Raw genomic sequence first — 19,698 nt, 5'->3', positions numbered from 1 at the left:
CCCTTGATACAGGCAATTAGGGTGGGTGGAGGCATTTCTTGCCCTAAATCGAGTGGGCAACCCCCACCAGATGGGTCAGCTTAGGGATCTGGTTCTGGGGTCTCGAGTTTGGGCTTAATTATGGCCCAAATTCGGCCTTACCAGACCGGGTCTGGTTCAGGTTTACACAAGGTGATGGATTGAATCTCATCATATCTATCCAATGTTGAAAATATTTTCTAGATTTAGATAAATTCCTTCCATGTTGCCATAGATTCCAATAATACTAGAATTGTTTATACATCCAATACCTATTTATACACTGACCACTATCTATCTAAACCATTATTGGCCTGACTTGATATACACCTCCAATTAGTAAAACCCTTGAGGTCCCCCTATCCATCAGAACACACCCGGCCCCCCCTTTGGGTTACGAGCCCCTAAGCGTCCCATAATAAATGATAAAACATGATTACTTATAGCCACGAAGGTAGAGACGTTGTACGAACCTAACCGATCCGACTTCCCAATGTATTTTGGGATCCTAAATGCGATCCGTTTGCAGGTCTTTAATAATATTCTTAATAATAAACACATTTTTATAAACTAGAACATCAAAAATATAATTTTGATCAATTAAACAATAAAAACTCTGCCTCCAATGTGTCAGTTTTAAAAAAGAAATCCTTGTCTCGTGTCCGTATCGAAATTCACATCCGGATCCGTGCCAATGTGACAGGCTTTCTGTCTTTCTCAATGATTTTCCTTTTTGAGTTCTTTCTGGGGAAGACAATGGCAAAATGACCTTAGGGCACGTTTGAATGCCTCACTTCTCGTATAGGGATCTAAGCTCGTTTGGGGCATGCTGATGTGACATAGTAAGATATGAATACATTCCAATTGCAGACTTTATATCAGGGACTTAAAAGAGAATGGAGCCATGGAGGAGAGATCCAATGATCAGACGAGAAGAAGGCACAGCCATCTCTCTCTCTCTCTCTCTCTCTCTCTCTCTCTCTCTCTCTCTCTCAGTAAGCATGGGAAATTTTGGTATGCCAATGGTTTTTTTTTAGGGGCATCAGGGGGTCCCGTTTGTTATCGAACATGGAGCTGATTCTGCCATGAAATGTAGAGATTTTACAAAGGGTAAAAATGTGACTCTTCTACATAAATGACATAAAAAATATTTAAGGCTCTCTTTGGGAGCCAGAGATTGAGATTAAATAAACGCCACTCACCCTCACTTACCATTTCAAGTGTTCCTAAATTTGGATCTGGGAGATGGTGGTGATTAGAGTGGAGATGACAGTAAAGAAGTCCTTTTTTTTTTTGCCTAAGCCAAGGAAAGCCACCCCCTTGCCTCCCAATCACCTTGGCTGGCCTCCAGTTGGTAAAATCCTCTGTTGTCAACTCCAGCCTAATAATATATTCCCTTCCAACTCTGTCCCCCCTCCCCTCCCAAACAAAGCCTAAAGGCATATTGAAATGACATGTAGATATATTGATTTTCAATATTAATACACGTATAGTTGCATATATATGAAAGAGCTACTGAGCAACCAATGTCAGGTATCAACTTCGATGGAAAAGTTTTATTGGTTGGGATTGTCTTGGACTTTCCAAGATAATGCATGAGTGGCCAGTCAGCTCTGGAAATTCATGTGCATACTTTTTTTTTTTACTAGCCCAAGGACAGCACATTGGCAGGCCAGTGGTTGGTAAAAACTCTTCAAGTCCTCCTACCCACCGGAAAGTACACCCAGCCCTCCTACCCACCGGAAATTACACCCAGCTTTGACTTTGTAGCAAGGAATGTCTTCTAGGGGTTTTGAACTCTGTGTCCCGTCAACCAGGTGACAGTTCACAAGTCACCCCAACCACATGAACGGAGCTCTTGTGAGCCTCATGATTACTTGTACAACCTGGACCCATTGATCTCTTAGGTCAAATTTGCACTCTTAAGATCGTAGTCACAGCCACCAGTAATGTAGTGTGAGATTATTTTTTTCGAAAATGCATCCGTTCTCTCTCTAATGCCTGATTGGACATAGTTGGAGCCCCCTCTGCGTTGAAGATGGTCGTCCATGAAACTTTTCACAAATGTCACCCAGTTTTTTAAAACATCGTAATTCAAAAAACACGAAGATTGCATTTTTAATCATAATACGAATGCAATAAAAACGTTTGCAAATATTTATTTATATATTTATATAAATTTTCCTGTTTGAAATCTCAGCGCTGGGATGGGCGTTTATGCATTTGGAATGGGAATTGAAACCCTCTCCTTTGCATTTACACTAAATCATGGATTTGGCAGCTGCTACTTCAAATGCATAAACTCTATAAACGTTCATCCCAGCTACAGATTCCAAACAGCCCTAAGACTGGTTTGGGAGCTGGAGATGGTATTTAACGAGGGTGTAATTAATACCACCTACCCCAACAGGTGTTTGGGAACACCATTTCTTGAGAGATGAGGATGGTGTAGGGAGAGGTGATGATAGTAGAGATTTTGTTGACAACTTCAGCCTCATTACCCCTCTCATCTCCTCACCAACACCGTCTCCAAAACAGAGCCCAAGTGGCTCAACTCATCTCGACAAAACCAGAAAATCAATTAGTTTGAGCCTCCGAGAGAGAGAGAGAGAGAGAGAGATTTTACCGTATATCAGTATGTTGAAGGAGTTATTAAAGGTAGTGGATTCCTTTAGAATATTGCAGCAAGTTTCGGAGGACAGTATAAATTATCCCAACACTTAACCAACTAAATCATGACAGCCCACCCACCATGCACAATAAAAGTTTTTTAAGAACCACCAACAAAAGTAAATGTCAGTTTGTACATTACAATTCCTCAGAATTAAACAACAAACGAAAATTTGAGTCAAGAAGAACACGAGGTTGCTTGCCTTGGAAAAAAAATGTAATTGTACACCTCATCAAGGTAGACAATAAATTATAAGAGGTCTATCAACAGCCAAGATCTGTTCACTTTCCAGTATGAAAACACGAATAGGGAATGGAAACAAAACAAGTTATTAGGTTTTGATGCATAACAAAAAGGGACCAACAAGCTCGCATGGTGCACTGCACTACCATCTTTCCTTTGATCTCGACCTACAAACCCAAACCCAAATGAACATATTAGCTTTCACTGAACAGAATGCTCTCTCTCTCTCTCTCTCTCTCTCTCTCTCTCTCTCTCTCTCTCTCTCTCTCTCTCTCTCTCTCTCTCTCTCAGTTTTTACTTTCAACCTATGTTACTTGGATACTGACACGGGTGTTGGTATCGGATACGGGAAGAAGTGTAAGACTCGACAAGTCTTAATAAACTAGATACTTGGACACGGAAATATATATATAATAAGAGATAAAAGAGAGACTTAAATAATATGCAAACAAAATCATAAAATATAAAATGCACATTCCTTTCCTATTTGTAATTTGATGCTTGATAATTCACAGTTTCATGAACACATAAAATTGTAAATAAAAAAAGTCAAAAACAAATCATCAAGACTAATTAGAGTGTCAATGCGTGATGGATACTTCCCAGGTATCTTCCACACCCTAGAATAGTGTCCACACGGCTAGACACCCCTGTCCCTTATGCAAGAAACTGGACACTCCTTGGACAGTGTATCCAAACATAACTTAAGGTGTAGGACACCTGACAGGCATGTCCAAATTTTTGGATACTTCTAATTTTAAAAACGATGTGTCAATGCCGTGTCCAAGAGTGTCTGTCTCAGTGTCGAGAAGTGTGACACTGACACTTCAGCTTAGGTGAAGTGTCCATGTAACATAGCTTTCAACACTACTATCTACAGCATGGTGCATTGCTATTTATAGCGGCTTAGTGGTTCTTTCAGTTTTACTCGTTTCCATCATGTTTGTGCACCTTGCAATGTAGAGTTTCATGCTCATGCCTCATGCCATTTAACACATATTTGGAGTCTTAGTGACAGACCTTAATCTATGTTTAAGACAGTTTTCATATAGAAAGCAGGTGGAGGAATATCCAAAATATGAATGTTGAACTAATTTGTCAAACGCCATGGATAGGCTCAACCTTTGAGGACAGTATCTTAAAAGGCAGTCACACCCAGTGTTGAGCTCCACCAAACTATCCGTCACATGGAGAGGGTTAGAGTTCAGAGAGTGGGAAGGAAAGAGGAGCATCTTCAAAATGCAGGGTTTTTTTTTTTTTTGAGAAGACTTGCAGGCATCTTTTTAAACAACAAAGCACCTTATCAAACAATTACAAAATTTAACTCATTACCTGTCCGTGTCCGTGTCCGTGTCCCTGTTGCCAAGAAAACCCCTCTCCCTGCTACCCTGGAATCCTCTCCGATCATCAGCTTTAGTCCACACATCTGGTGCACCTCCACGAGAAGAAGGCCTTTCTGCAAATTCAACACTTCTCGCATCCTCTGAAACACCAGATTGAGAAGGTGGTCTCTCTAAGTATCCAACACCAGTTCTGCTTGCCCCAGAGCCTGGCCTATCAGCACTTCTCTGGCCAAACCTGACTTTGTCATCCAACTCCTGTATTAACAGTTCTAGTTCCTTCTCATTCTTTGCTACCAGATCCTGAAGCGATCTAGCAGAATCTTGATCAGATTCGCCATTCAACTTCACCAGGGGATCTTTTGATAGCTTTTCCTTCAGCTGATTTATCTCAGCCTTCAATAGCTTTTCTTCCATTGTCTCTGGTCTGAAGATTGTGCGGTCAAAAAAAAAGAATCATGACAATGTAGAGGATATTTGCGAACTGACTTTTTAGAAGGTAACAAAGTGCATCAATCAATATACACACATACATCAGTCCTTCCAAAAGAAAAGTTACATTCCATATAGCTCATCCCAACAGGATCACTTTCACATAAATACACGCACTCATCATCATAGTCAAAACTACAGTTCCAGCATTCTGATATTAGATTCAAGGTTTGAGACAGAGAACAGCTCCATCTCATGCCAAGGTGCAGGCATGGCACAATTGCACAAGCAAACGAGAGGAAAGCTTCCTAATTAAAGAGGAAAAGCTGTAAACACAGAGAAGAAAACTACCAAGCATAAATAAGAAATGTTTGATATACAATGATGTACTACTGACAAATATTTCTTCCATTTTGCGTGAAGACAAAAATTAGGCAATTCTTACTATGGTAAGTAAAGGCACAACACATGATAGTTACAGACAGCATACAGCTGCTGCTCATACAAAAACTTAGAGCTGTGTACTTACGCTTGGCTACATATACAATTTTTACATTAAGAAACTTAGGAACCTCAGCATATGATCTCATTTCAGTGAATCAGGCAAGACAAATAGATTCACATTCTGAACTTGTAATTAACATCCATGATCCTAGATCCTAGAAAACTTAGTAAACTATGAAGGCCAAGATAGCATATCTAGAAAATTTGGAGGTGTGTGGCTTTAGACCAGTTGCCCTTTCCAAGCTCAACTCAAGCTACATTTGCTGCTGGGTAAATGGAGGCAAGTGCTACGATGTTAAACAGGATATAGGATTTTCCCGATCCATTACACCACAGCCAGAACCATAATCACCATGCAATGGCAAAGTAGCAAGGTTAAAACAACAGAATGAATTTTGAGTTTCTTGTTTTTTATGCAATAACAGCAAATAGAAAATAAAAATTAATGTAAAAATAGAAAATCTGACACTTCTAAACTATTAAAAATTAAACAGAGCTTAAAAGTCGACTTTAACGTGTTAACAGCAGCTAGACCTGTAAGTGCGCTAGAAATATTATGCAATAATATAACCTTAAAAATAAGAGCGTTCAGCCACCATGGCAGATATCACAGTACACCACATTCCCATGTGTCTGCACAAAGCACCAGAAAGAAAAATTTATGTGCATGAAATAGTTCACCTCTTTCAGCATGGTTGATGTCAATGAAGAAAAAGAGTGTAATTCTGGAAACATCTAGATAAATCCAAAAGAACCTGCATAATGATTATCCATTCCATAGAGGTCGTGCACTCAAAATCTCTTGCCAGGATAATTATCCATGCCAAAAGTTGTTTTCTTCACTCCTACTGAGCACTACACTGTTGTGTTGTACAGAATGTTTTCTGACAATTTCAATGTCAAATGGCTATTAATTTTTAAACTGCAACCATACCAGTCATGATTATTTATTCACAACGGCCCACGTCTTGGGAAATCAAACGCTTTTCCCACAGCCCACTCCATATAGTTGCAATGATCATATCTGACATTCTTCAAACAAATTTTGCATCTTCTAAAATAATGTTCACAAAACAAGAAAAGAACATGAAAGCAACAACATTAACAACCAAGCCAAGGCAGATAATTCCAACATGAGAAAGAAGAGCATAGTGCCATGAACTATTTTAGCCATGGACAGCTACACATCCAATAATTTTGCTAATAAAATGTAACTAATTTTTGGACAAGTTTCTCAATCAGTGAGAGAAAAAGCAAGTATTGTATTTCATTTACCAGATTCATGTCGACTAAGGCAATTTAGAGATCAGCTTCCAAGTTCTAGTGCTATGTTTCAGTTAGTTATTTCAAGAAGAAAAAATCAGAAATGAAAGCACATGCACCACTGAAGTTCAAGCTGCAAATTTTGTTCAACAGAATATTGATTCATCCATTCATTGATAATGCAAGCAAACAAAAATAATCATCACATCATAAAAGTGGTGCATGAGGATGCTGCATGTTCAGATCCAAAACGATAGATGCCACCAGCATATGTTGAGCCATGCATGGGAGGCAAGTCTCCTCAACACTGTTTTAGGTGAGTCCGCTCAAGTTGGAAACTCATACAAAGAGACGGCATCAATCCTCGTACCAAATTGTCCATTAACTTTTGGCATCAGACTAGGGTTTTTACAACAGCCAAATGGTGACAAGATATATCCACATGTAGAAGGAGATTCCCGAAACACAGCTGTCAAAAACAGGATTACCAGAAACGCTATAGGAGGGTGTGAAAAGTGTTTCTAGGGAAACCATTTCCCAAACGGTAAACACCGTGTTTCCAAAATATGTGGGAAACACATTTCCCACCCTAAGGGAAACACGTTTCCCATGTTTGGGAAGCTCTTTTCCCATATTTTGGAAACTCATTCCCAATGTGTTTCCCACATGTTTCCCGTGTTTCCCAAGTGTTTCCTTTTGTGAGATACATGTTTCTCATGTTTGGTAAGTTTTTTCTTCTTGTTAAATGTTTCCCATTCATTTCCAAGTCATTTTTCAATTTGTTTCCCAGTTCATTTCCCAATTCCTTTCCCGCTTCCCATTTCACATGCACCTGAAAAAACTCATTTCTAATAAACTTGGTATACCAGAGTATTGCAGCAAGAAGAGATGAAGAGAGAAAGAGGGCTGAAGGCACGATTCCCAGTGTGGGTTGTGTCCTAGGGTTGTATAACATATATGAAGTGTGTAATGTTACATGATAGAATTACCCCTGATAACAAACAATTAAAACAATACATAAGGGGTAAAACAGGAAATATACATCAAGAAATAAAATACATAAACTAGAGCGTGAACTGGAGCGTGAAACCCAAATCCAAAACACGTCTCAACAACTTCCCTCAAGTTGTACATGATCTTTTATCATGAACAACATGCACTTGAGGAACCAAAATCTCTGTTTGGTGAGTCCTGTAAAAAGATTAGCCGATTGATTTTCCATACCAATAAACTTAGCCTCCAATTCCTAATCCCCAATCTTCCTCCTGATGAAATGATGGTCTATCTCGATATGCTTTGTTTTTTCATGGTGAATCAGATTGAATGCAATCTTAATTGCACTCTGATTATCACAAAGCAAAATCGATCTGGGAATAATTTCATCTAGATCATTTAACAAATGCCTGATCCATATAATTTCTGCAGGCACGATTGCCATAGATCGGTACTCTGCTTTTACACTAGATATGTCCACTGCTCTTTGTTTTCTACTGCTCCAAGAGATTAGATTCTACCCAATAAAAATGCAGTAGCCAAATTCAGATCTACTCTTATCAGGATCACCAGCCTAGTTTGCATCTGAGTAAATCATGATGGTGAGTATATGTTCTCCCTGCAATTCTTTTTATATCGCAGACCATCTCCAATGGTACCATTAAGATACCTTAAAATCCTCTTTACAGCTTCCATGTGTGTAGTCTTGGGTTCATGCATGAACTGAGAGCCTAGTAAATGTGAGATATTGCAGCATTCCAATTATGTTGTGATATCTCGTTGGATCATCATACAATTCACCATCTTTTGAACTTAGCCTTTGATGAATAGGACTAGGTGTCAGCACGGGTCTACAATATTTCATACAAGTTTTGGCCAATAAATCAGCGGTATATTTGTACTGAGTCAAAATAAGTTCCTCACCATTTTCATCAACTTCAATTCCAAGGAAGTATCACAACTTTCCAAGATCTTTCATTTTAAATTTCTTGCCCAGAGAGTCTTTGATGTTCTGTATATGTTGTTTTGAACTCCCATTTATAACTATGTCATCAACATATATCAACAAAAGAGTAATGATATTCTCACCTTTGAATATAAACAGAGAGTGATCCAGAGGAGAACGATAAAATCCATACCCCTGAATCTCCCAAACCATGAGTGAGAAGCATGTTTTAGCCATATAAACAGAGAGTGATCCAAAGGAGAACGATAAAATCCATACCTCTAAATCTCCCAAACCATGAGCGAGAAGCATGTTTTAGCCGTATAGCTCTTTTCAATTGACATACATATCTTTGGATCTCCTTCGCTATATCTTGGAGGTTGCTCCATATACAATTTCTCCTTTAAATGGCCATGCAAGAATGTCTTCTTAACATCAAACAGACTTAGTTGCCATACATGATTCTGGCAATGACAAAATAATTCTAATGGTTCCCATTTTGACAATTGGGCTGAAAGTTTTATCATAATCTTGTCATTGTTCTTGTGTAAATCCCTTTGCAATTAGCTCAGCTTTGCATCCCTCAATATTTCCATTGGGTTTATATTTTATCTTATAAACCCACTTTGAACCCCACAACATTTTTATCTATCGGTCTTCTAACTACTTCCCAAGTTTGACATTCATGTAGGGCTTCCATCTCCTCCTTTATAGCCTCTATCCACCTATTTAATTTAGCTGTTTGGCCAAAGGATTTGGGCACTTCCTGTTTCTCTATCTGGGTCAAAAACATTTGAAAACCAATGCTGAAATTCTCATAAGTGACCCACCTTTAAATGGAATTTTTATTCTAGTTGATCTCCTTATTGCATTGGGTTGATCAGTACTAATCATCGGTCGCTCGTCTTCATTAGTAAGTTGCTGATTGGTAATATTCACAGGCTGCCTTTGCCACCTGGTATAAATAAATCCTTCCTTGAATCTGTCAGCATTCTCAATTGAGTTATTATTTTGTGGCTGCATATCATCTCTATGCTCTTCATTTTCTATCTTTTGCTGGGTAACAATCGGAGCAGCATTTCAACTTGAGTGCTTGAGAAAAAATCAGCATTCAACCATGGTTGATATGTTTCAATTCTGCTTTCTCCGCCTTGTTGTAAATCTCGTTTAACTTGCCCATAAAATGGTCTTCATCAAAGGTAACATTTCTAGAGATTTTAACTCGCATGGTTTTGGGATAACAATACCCTTTGTAATTATCAGCATAGCCTGCAAATCTGCATACGCACACCTTACCTTGAAATTTGTTTCTCAAAGAGCGATCAATGTGAACATAACAAACACATCCAAACATGTGCAACATCTCATAGTTAAGATGATTTCCAAATAAAAAAAAGTAAGGAGATTTAAAATCTTCATGGGCAATCTATTAATGATGTATATTGTTGAATGAAAAACTTTCATCCAAAGACTAATAGGAGTCTCACCGGCATGAATCATAGTTAACCCACTCAACAATATGGTGATGTTTTCTTTCAGCAATGCCATTTTGTTGGGGTGTATGCGAGCAAAAAACACTACGATTAATTTCATTATTTTGGAAAAAATCAAAAAAATCCTTTGACAAATACTTATCACTCGCATCATATTGGAAATTCAAAATGTTGGTTGAGAATTGATTTTGAACAAGAGTGTGAAACTTACGAAACAAAGAGAACACTTTAAATTTTTGTTTCATGAAATATATCTAGGTATAATGAGAAAAGACATCAATAGAGGAAACATAATATCAACTTCCAGAGAAACTTCTGGAGGCGGACTCCACACATCAGAATAAATTATCTCAAAAGGTCATGAAATCCTATCATTTATTGAATTGGATAGAAGATGATAACTCTTACAAATTCGACAACTCGAACAAATAACATTATTAGACTCATAATTTAACCTAGGCATGGATATTAATCCACCATAGACAAGTTTTTCAATAAAAGATTGACTACAATGACCTAAACAACCATGCCAAATATTTGGCAAATTACAAATAGATAAACTCAAAAGAGACTTGGAAGACGAAGACAACGACTCTGACTCCATCTTGGGCTTCACGTTGGTATTAAAACGAAGATGCTTACTGAAAGATCTTCCTTGAAGATGTACATGTTCCCACATCGCTCCCTTTCGGCGAACGTCTTGATTTGAAGATACTTAAGATACAGAGAAAGAGTAAATTCGACGTAAGAGTTTGTATTATCATCAAGTTTAGAAACATAAACTATATTCTTTTTTATATTGTGAGCACATAAAACATTGGAAAGACAAATTGAATTGGAATTAGACAAAAGAATGGAAGTGTTTCCAATGTGAGAGATAGAATGATGAAAGCCATCTCTAGTAATGATACTATTTCAACCAAAATAAGGAGTTAATTTAGAGAATTTACATGCATCCCCATTTACATGACTTGCTACAACCAAATAAATATACGAGACTTCGTGCTCATCCTACTTAAAGTTCAACCCAACAAGAGCATCCAGCAATAGCTCCTTATCTAGTCTAGGCTTGGAAGCATTACTCTGACCCTTATTTTGATCCTGACCAACTTGTTGTCCTCTGTCTCTTGCTTCAGGATTATACCTCGGATCTCTCTTGATCCAACAATTAGTTTTCACATTGCCAAGTTTCTTGCATATGTAGCAGTTGGAAATATTTTTGCTTGATCCAATATTGACATTAGGAGCAGTGTTTGGTGTGGGCAGCAGCCCTCTCGCTCCTTCATTTGAATTACGCCCACATCCTCTTCCCCCTTGTGGGAAACCTCTTCCTCAACCATATAAAGTACCAATAACAAGCACTTCATGTAGATCAACAGCAAAATCTAACTCCCCAAATAAGCTTTTTAGCAACATTTCATGAGGCAAAAGCTTGGATCTCAAATCATCAAATGTCAGCAACTGAGGCAAGACCGATAGAGTGGTAACCAGTACATGGTATTCGGGATCCAGATCATTCAATGTTTGTTGCACCATGTCTTTATTCTGCACTTCACACCCAACCATTGCTAGTTGATTTGTGACACTCTTTGACTTTATTCGTGAAGTGCATAATCAACATGTTTCTCTTCTTCAAAAGTTGGAATTTCCTTTTTAGATACAGAACTCTTGCCTCAAATAGCTGCGAGTATGTCTACACAAGTTTCTTCCACTGCTGCATGGTTGTACAATTATCTAGGATCCTAATCGGGACTTCTTGAGATGAGGTATAGGTGCAGGCCACTAAAGTCCTCATCCAAGCAACATAATTTGGATTTCTCACTACTTTGGATGAAAGGACAATCCCATTATCGTCTTTCTCCTCATGCGTAACAAATTCTGACAAGATTGCAATTGATTCATCCAGATGTTCAGAAAGATCCCAGCTCCTGATAAAAGGAACAATCTGTCTCTTCCAAGTCATGTCTCTTCCAAGTCAAGAAGTTGAAATTATTCAATTTTTTAGATACAAGTTGGCTCAAGAAGCTGGAGTTAATGCCGGATTGAATGAAATTTGGATCCATAGGTAACGGTAGGGAGAGAAAGAGAGGAAAACAACGAAAGACAGTGACAGAATAAATAAAGAAGAAGTTTCGGTCTCAAAAACGGATCAAAGCCGAAAATCATGAGCACGTTACGAATTCACGAGCACAACACAAAAAATTCAAAAACTGCCAATCCAATAATATCGCTGAATAACAAATCAACCCAATATTGCCAAAATGATAAATAAGGATCTGCGTTTTTTTTTTTTTTTTTGCAAATCACAAAGGCTGAGATCGATCAAGAACAACTGATAATATCAGCAACTAGCAACATTAGCAATATGATAAGCCATGCCATGAATATATGTGTCGTGAATCAAGGATAGATGAAAGAGAAACAACCTATGTCACATGGGTGCAGGTGCGGCAATATATATATATATATATATATATATATATATATATATATATATATATATATATATATATATATATATATATATATATATATATATAAAGTTTCAACAGTTAACAACATTAACACTAATGAAATAAAAAACAATTATCACAATATCATCAAATCAATTCATCATCATGCATGCAATAAATCAAATTAACAATTCTATTCTACATCATAAAAACCAACACCACAATTATAAAAACAATCAACCCCTAAAAAAACAGTAAACCCCTAAAAGTACAAGGAAAACAGTAAAAAGCACACAATTTAAAAAACAAGATAATATTAAAACAAAAAAATATAAATAAAATAAGATAATATCCTGATAATAATGTGATATTGGCCAGCCCCAAACAATAAACCCTTAAAAAAACTCCAAAAAGAATTAGAGGTTTTAAGCTAGGGCCTTCTTCCCACACAGTAATGCATGTCCATTAGGGTCTCTACAACAACACAACAACAACAACAACAACAACAACAACTACGCCTTCATCCCAAAACAATTGGGGTCGGCGATATGAACCAAAAAAGAAAATCATTTTGGGTCTTCCACATGAATCCTTCTCCTCCAATCATTTCTATCCAATGCCAGGTCCATTAGGGTCTCTGCATAAATAAAAATCCTATGGATTTTCTGGAACCTCAGATCAATGAAAGCCCCAATTTTTTTTCTAGAATCCCAACACAATAAAGCCCTTAATTTTTTATGAAACCCCAAAATAGAAAAAAAATCCTCATAATATGTTATGAGAGTCCCATGCTTCTATAGAGAGAGAGAGAGAGAGAGAAAAAGTGGTACTTTCTTCTTCAACGGCAACACATGGGCGACCTTAGTGGCAGAGACTCCAATGGAGTGACATCGACAACGGACTTCGCTGGTTGTTTCTTCTTCAGCAACACAGGGGAGCCCCTTTCCGAGGTGACCAGTTGTGGGGGAGACACAAGCTATTTGGATGGAGGCGGTGCGGGTTGCGCTCATATAAGAGGCAGAGAGCAAGAGACTTCGGTAGTTTGTATGGTGGTAGTGGTGGTGGGTTGTGTGAAGGTGGAGGCTAAAAGCGACATCTGCTAAGGTGATCGGCGGAAGAGAAGAGGAAGTCGCAGAAGAGAAGAGGAGGAGAGCAGAGGGAGTCGGGGGCATACCTGAAGAGGTCCAGCGGAGTGGTCGGCGGCGGCGGCCGCAGCGGCGGAGAGCAGAGGGAGTCGGAGAGAAGACGAAGGGAGGATTAGGGCAAAAAAAAATTGCCCTAATCCTCCCCTCTACAACCCATTTCATCAGGCAGAAAAAAAAAATCTAAAAACTGGACCAAAATGACCCTGGGTGCGTTGATCGCACCCAGGGTCGGGTTGACCACACCAGGTGCCGCACCCGCATCGCGTCAACGCGGGTGCGGCACCTGGTTGGCCGAATCCCTATGACATAGGAAACAACATATGGGGCTGGTTAAATACTAGATTCAGAAGAACGAAAAAAAGACAATTTAGGGATTGAATGAAGAAGGATAGATAACCAGCATATGAGGGCAAAGAGAGTTTTATATTAGAAGAAAAAAGATATAGATGTTTGGGAATCCAAGATTTTAGAAAGAAGTTTTCAGGAAGATTGACAAGAAAGAGAATTGAAAAGAAAGGATTCAAGAAAAGAATATAAGAGAAAGATCTAAGAGGAAGATATATAAGAGAGGAAAATCTTGACTTAGAGAAGAAGATAATGACGAATAACTTTGGACATATTGATAGAACCCGACTCCCAGGGGATCGGTTCTATTGGTCTGGGCCTAGCAGAGAGTGGTTCCAAGCTCGGGAAGGAGCAGGGCGTTGCAGCAAGGGCAGGGCCAATTCTGGGGCTATCACAGGCTAGCTGCAGCAGCAGCGAGGTGTGCAACAGTGGAGGTGAAGGTGCAGCTGCAGCTGCAGCTACAGCGCAGGAGGTTGTGGTGTGTCCGGGTCGGGGTCGGACATGCTGCAGCAAGCAGATGTGTCGCCGGGTAGGAGACAGCCACGGGAAGAACCGTAGGGGGAAGGAGGGCTGGGCGTGTCACAGGGTTGGGACACGTCCAAAGAAAAAATCCGACAAAGAGAGGAGTGGACGATTCACCTATCGAGCGCGGGGATCGTGGTAGGTGACAAATGTGTTGGGTGGAAGGGAGAAATTCATTCCCGACTAGCCGACGGTGGATGGGGATGGAGAGGCGATTGAAGGAGAAGAATCTTTCCCTCGAGGAGCAAACACACAAGAACTAGAATGAGATTCAGAGGAACTCTCAATAAATCTCATTAAGAAAAAATGAAGTTGTACATGCCTATTTATAGAACAAAAAGGGAGTGTAGAAGAGTAATCTACACATCTACAATCCCACCCTGAATGGGACTCCGGAGGGATGTCCAACTCTTAGAGAGTCCTGGGATAACTGGGAGTCCACCCTAGATGGGACTCCGGGCGAGGGCGTCTCACTCTGGGAGAATCCTGGAGGAAATGTGACTCTCTCTCTCTCCTGTGCAATCCCAACTAGGCAGGACTCCAGTTGGGTGGATCTGGCGGTTCGGACCCGAGGTGTGCGTGTGGGTCCGTAACACATACCTTTTGCACTGAGTACAAATCTTCAATCATGGCTCTGATACCATGATAAACTTGGTACACCAGAATATTACAGCAATAAGAAGAGATGAAGAGAGAATGAAGATTGAAGGCATGATTTCCAATGTGGGTCGTGTTGGCTGTATAACATATAATAAGTGTGTAATGTTACATGACAAAATTACCCCTGATAACAAACAATTAAAACAATACATAAGGGGTAAAACAGGAAATATACATCAAGAAATAAAATACATAAACTGGAGCATGAAACCCAGATCCAAAACACATCTCAACTCAACATAAACATGACTCAACAGTTTCCTGTTTCTTTTTCCCAAGAGGTTTCCAGTTTTCGTTTCCCTTTCTAGCAACCTTGGTCAAAAATGAGGAAAGAAAAAAGAGAAGCAAAAATAATACTTATAATAAGGAGAACATGCAATTATGTAATGGACAATAAGTGACAGCAGAGTTCTAAGTACACAGATAACACCAAGCCCACAAATTTAATGCTAAAATCTCGATGAATGTAGGATCCATATAGTAATCATGTTTCATGATACCCACATGTATCTAGAGATTCTCATCATCTATTTCATTTGTATATATTTCTTCATCATTGATGTGCTGTTGTTAGTAATAATTATCATGTAATAAGTCCTATCATCGAATTAAAAATACATAAAAGCTAATAATAGCCAGTCTACAATTTATACTGTGATCTATTTGTAGATAAGAGTAAAACTGATGCCGAGAACCAAACAGAAATCGACATATGCGCAAAAGAAATTCCTCCAAGGAAACAAACAGGATGAGAAAGAGGACCTGAGTTAAGACTAAATAACAAGGAAAAAAGAACATGCATGATGATTGACAGTCATTGATTCCCATACTTTTTAGGTTGCCAAGACAAGATGGTAAAAGAAAAAACAGCATTAAGAATCATAAACAGAAGAATTCCAGTTCAGCATACATCCAGGGCAAGACAAAAAGCTTCCACATAAAATCTAATAGGAAAGGCCAACACATATAAAGCAACTACCTGGAAAGCTTAGCACATTAGGCTCAGAGGAACAACATAGAAACAACAAAACTTCCTACGTTCATCAAAACAACCACATACAGTTACTATCAATACAATCACCCAACACACAAAAAGCTGATGCTATGATATTTACGATAACCATGTTGAGATTTCTTTTGAAAGACGGAAGAGAAATAAATACAATAACAAAAAAGGAACTTTGACAATGAGAATAATGAAGGAGAAAGAAACCTGTCAACTGCTCGATGCTCCAGTTCGAAATCTATCTTCCGCCAATCCTTCCCCCGTTCTTCTAACAACACCTCTCGAGGTTTCGCGTCACCAAAAGGGTTAATCTTGGGCTTCGGCTTGGGCACCAGCTCCGGCTGAGCCGCCGGGCTATTTGGCCTGCTCGAGTGACTGCTAGAAGGCCGGCTGGAGTGCTCGCTAGACGGCCGGCTGCTCTTCCGGCTTTGGATCTCCGAATCCAACTTCCTCCAGTCAAAACCCTTCTCCGCCAGAACCTCCTCACGCGGCCGGGCAGCCGCAAACGGGTTCGGACGAGTCCTCGGGGGCTCAATCACCGCAGACTCTCTGCTCGGCGGATCCAAAACGATTCTCCGCCGTTCAGATTCTCGCGGCAGATCCCTGAAACCCGAACCGAAGGAGCTCCCAGATCTCGCCGGAAAGGCCTTCTTGCCCGCGTTCCAATTATCGACATCATCGGCCTTAGAACTGGTTCCACTACCAAAAGAGCCGTACCGTTCCTGGCTACGGACTGAATCTGGCGGTGGCCCAGTCGGTTTCTTCGCAGCAGACCAATTATCAACCTCATCGGCACGCGAAGGCTGATCGAGATCGGAAACCCTAGGAGGGGGCCTCCTTTCTTCGGAAAAGCCCCCGTAGGACCGTCCTGCGCCGGAACCCCGTGAACCATCCATCTCCTCCCCTCTATCCCACCGGCCGCTCCCACCACCACCCATCCTCGAACTGCCATAAGACCGGAATCCACCGCCGAGGCGGCTGTAATCCTCGTCCGCGGATCTCTCCTTCGGTCCGGTCGGAAGACGGAGCATCTCCTCCGGAGTGAGACCCTTCGGTTCAAAAGCCGGATCGCGGCGGCTTCCACCGATGGAACCGCCCTTTTGGAATTCCGACAGGGTCATGACCTGCTTCTTCTTCTTGGGCTTGGCGGCTGCCGCCGCCTCCTTCAGGCTGGGGAAGCTCTGCGACTCGGCAGCGAGCCGCGAGCCCGCGGCCAATTCGTTCTCCTGCTCCTCGCGCTCGACGTCCTCTGCCCACGCGCCGACCACGCCCCATGGCTTCGTCGACATCCCTCGGAGATGCAAGAGAATGAGAAGGGGGTTGTTACAGTTAGGGTTTACGGGTGCTTTGGTTGTTTTCTCTCTGTAAAAGGGGATTGAAGATGTCGAGCTTTGGCTCCCTATTGGAGCCCGAGCTCACAAAGCATGCGAGCGCCTTCTCTCTTTCTCCCTCTCTGTGATGGAAACGAGGGGAAGGGGGGAAGAAGAAAGACGCAGATAAAAAGAGGAAAAAAAGAATCTGGTCCTCCTCATGGCTTGCCTGCTTAAAAAACGAACGCATAATTTTTTGTTCACGTATAGAAAAAGGTAACGACGTACGGTTTGCCACGTTTAAGTCCAAGTTTACCAGAGGATCGGGTACACGGCCAAACCCACCAAGTTTGGTAATGGCATAATGTATGGACACCGTTAATTCGACCGTGTAATAGGGTTCCTCACTCCAAACCGATGTTCCAAACCAATTAAACCTTACCCGACCCGATCTTTATAGACTCGTAGGTTTAGGTCATAAAAATCTATATCCATCTCAAAAACGGGTCAGCTCTTAGGCAAGAAGATTCACTTATATTTGACCCATTTTTTACGTCCACACTACAAGAAATTTGTGGATTAGTGACGACCTCAATTCGTCGCTAATTCATCGCTAATCAGTTTAAAGTTGGCTTAGCGACAAATAACTTTCATCACAAATTTATAGTCGCTAATTAGCAACGAAAACTATCTATCGCAAATTCCATCGTTAATTTGTGATAAATTAGCAAATGTCATGATTCGTCGCAAGGCCGTCGTTAATATGCAGAGATTTTGGTTTGGCAACGGATTAAAATTTGTCGCTATTGTAGCGACGGGCTTAGCGACGAATTAAAATCCATCGCAAAAACATTGGCCGATTCACTTTTGCGACGGATTAATATTTGTCTCTAATCTGTCGCTAAATTGGACGCTGATAGTAAATAGCGTCGTCCATCGCAAACAATAAAAAAATTTAAAAATTTTGTTTAAAACATAAATATCGAGAAAAAATTCTCGTGATACAATTTATATTTTTTTTGTATAAAAAATAAAGTACACATAAAAAATGCATATAAAAAGCAATTAAAACAATTTATCGATCCACTATAATCCTCGCCAAGTTCTAATTATTTACAACTGAACATTTACAAAGATTTTCTTTTGAAACAATAAGAAGGTACAACAAATTCAACACATGAATCTAATCATCGCCAAGATTCTGTACGTCATCTTTTTCATTGTCTCGATCTGCCCCTTCAGCTCCTCTACGCTAATTATCTCCAGCATCCTACAAGAGAAAAGAAATGTTAGTATTGATAAACAAAATATAATGAAATAAATTATATGTAATGTACCTAAGTTAAGGCAATCAAAGTAACATCAGTGAATTACACATAATCTAGCTAACAATAAAGTGAAGGATATTAACAGAATTCAGATGTGTTCTAAGGCTGACATAAAAAATTTATAACGATTCAATCATGAAAATATGTGTTTTAATCATGCATATACTAGCTTGAAATCTAACGACATGAAACAAATCATATGAAACTTTTATACCTGAGAGGCACCTGCAGACGAAGTTTTCCTGTCCCGAAAAAAGTTGCACAACTTATTACAGACAACGTCGAAAATTGCTTCATGTAAATAGTCATGCATGGTGTCCTTAACAAGTTGGCGTACACCATCCCAAGAATTAGGCGGGTCAGTCGGATGCTTGGAGGTGATGCTGGCGGGAGAACTCTGTGAGTCGTAACTGAATGAGGCAACGATTGGTGAGGTGTTCATATTACTCCCAAACCCGAACACACGACCTTTTTTGGGTTCACCTATTGCAGTCACCCATGCTGCAGGATCAAAAGGTGAATGCTGAGTGGAGTCATCGCCATATCGTTCTACCATATGTTGCTCATATGACTTCTACAAAGTAATGATTATAGTATGAATTAAGAATTACAATGTTTATGATAACTTGTATATTACAATGTTTATTAATATAATAAATACATACCGTTGTCATTTTTGCCTTCTCTGATATGAACTCTTCTGTGGTCTTACGTTTATGTGTTTTAACAAATACATCCTTGTATGGCACAATGCCTCATTTTTCTGCTTCCTGCGAAGTTAAATGATAAAAAATTTATTTAACAGGTATACAACAATACTTATAAAATTGATAATATATATTGATGAGTTACTATTTTATTCAGGTGGCTCCCAAAAGTCCTAGATCTACCTGTGTGTAGATGGGCATCGGGCATCTTCGCTCGGTTTTGTGCAGCCTTCGCTGACCAGTTTCAAAATTCATGCCCCGCCCACTTGTCGCACATTGCATCACAAACATCTGACCTGATAGTGTGAGGTCCATGGCC

The 19,698-nt window shown here is 39.8% G+C and overlaps 1 protein-coding gene across 1 annotated transcript; it reads right to left on the bottom strand.

Annotated features, from left to right (window-relative positions):
• Positions 1–2,717: 2,717 nt before the first annotated feature.
• Positions 2,718–17,548, bottom strand: LOC149840745 (eukaryotic translation initiation factor 4B2-like). Its single transcript, XM_090003297.1, has 3 exons — positions 16,242–17,548; positions 4,265–4,699; positions 2,718–3,099 (listed from the first exon to the last, which is right to left on the bottom strand). The coding sequence occupies exons 1-3, from the start codon at positions 17,321–17,323 to the stop codon at positions 3,075–3,077; spliced, it is 1,542 nt and encodes a 513-aa protein (XP_089859423.1). The 5' UTR covers positions 17,324–17,548; the 3' UTR covers positions 2,718–3,074.
• Positions 17,549–19,698: the final 2,150 nt, after the last annotated feature.

This window comes from Nuphar pumila, chromosome 4 (genome assembly GCF_984573655.1).
Source record: "Nuphar pumila chromosome 4, dmNupPumi1.hap1.1, whole genome shotgun sequence".
Classification (NCBI taxonomy): domain Eukaryota; kingdom Viridiplantae; phylum Streptophyta; class Magnoliopsida; order Nymphaeales; family Nymphaeaceae; genus Nuphar; species Nuphar pumila.
This window is presented reverse-complemented; position numbering and strand designations above follow the sequence as displayed.

Bases quoted from the DNA above. Each gene is read 5' to 3' on its own strand.
- LOC149840745 (XM_090003297.1), bottom strand. From the start codon at position 17,323: ATGTCGACGAAGCCATGGGGCGTGGTCGGCGCGTGGGCAGAGGACGTC. The intron at 4,700-16,241 runs GTTTCTTTCTCC...CACAATCTTCAG, and splicing joins GAGCATCGAGCAGTTGACAG to ACCAGAGACAATGGAAGAAA. The intron at 3,100-4,264 runs GTAATGAGTTAA...TTGGGTTTGTAG, and splicing joins ACGGACACGGACACGGACAG to GTCGAGATCAAAGGAAAGAT.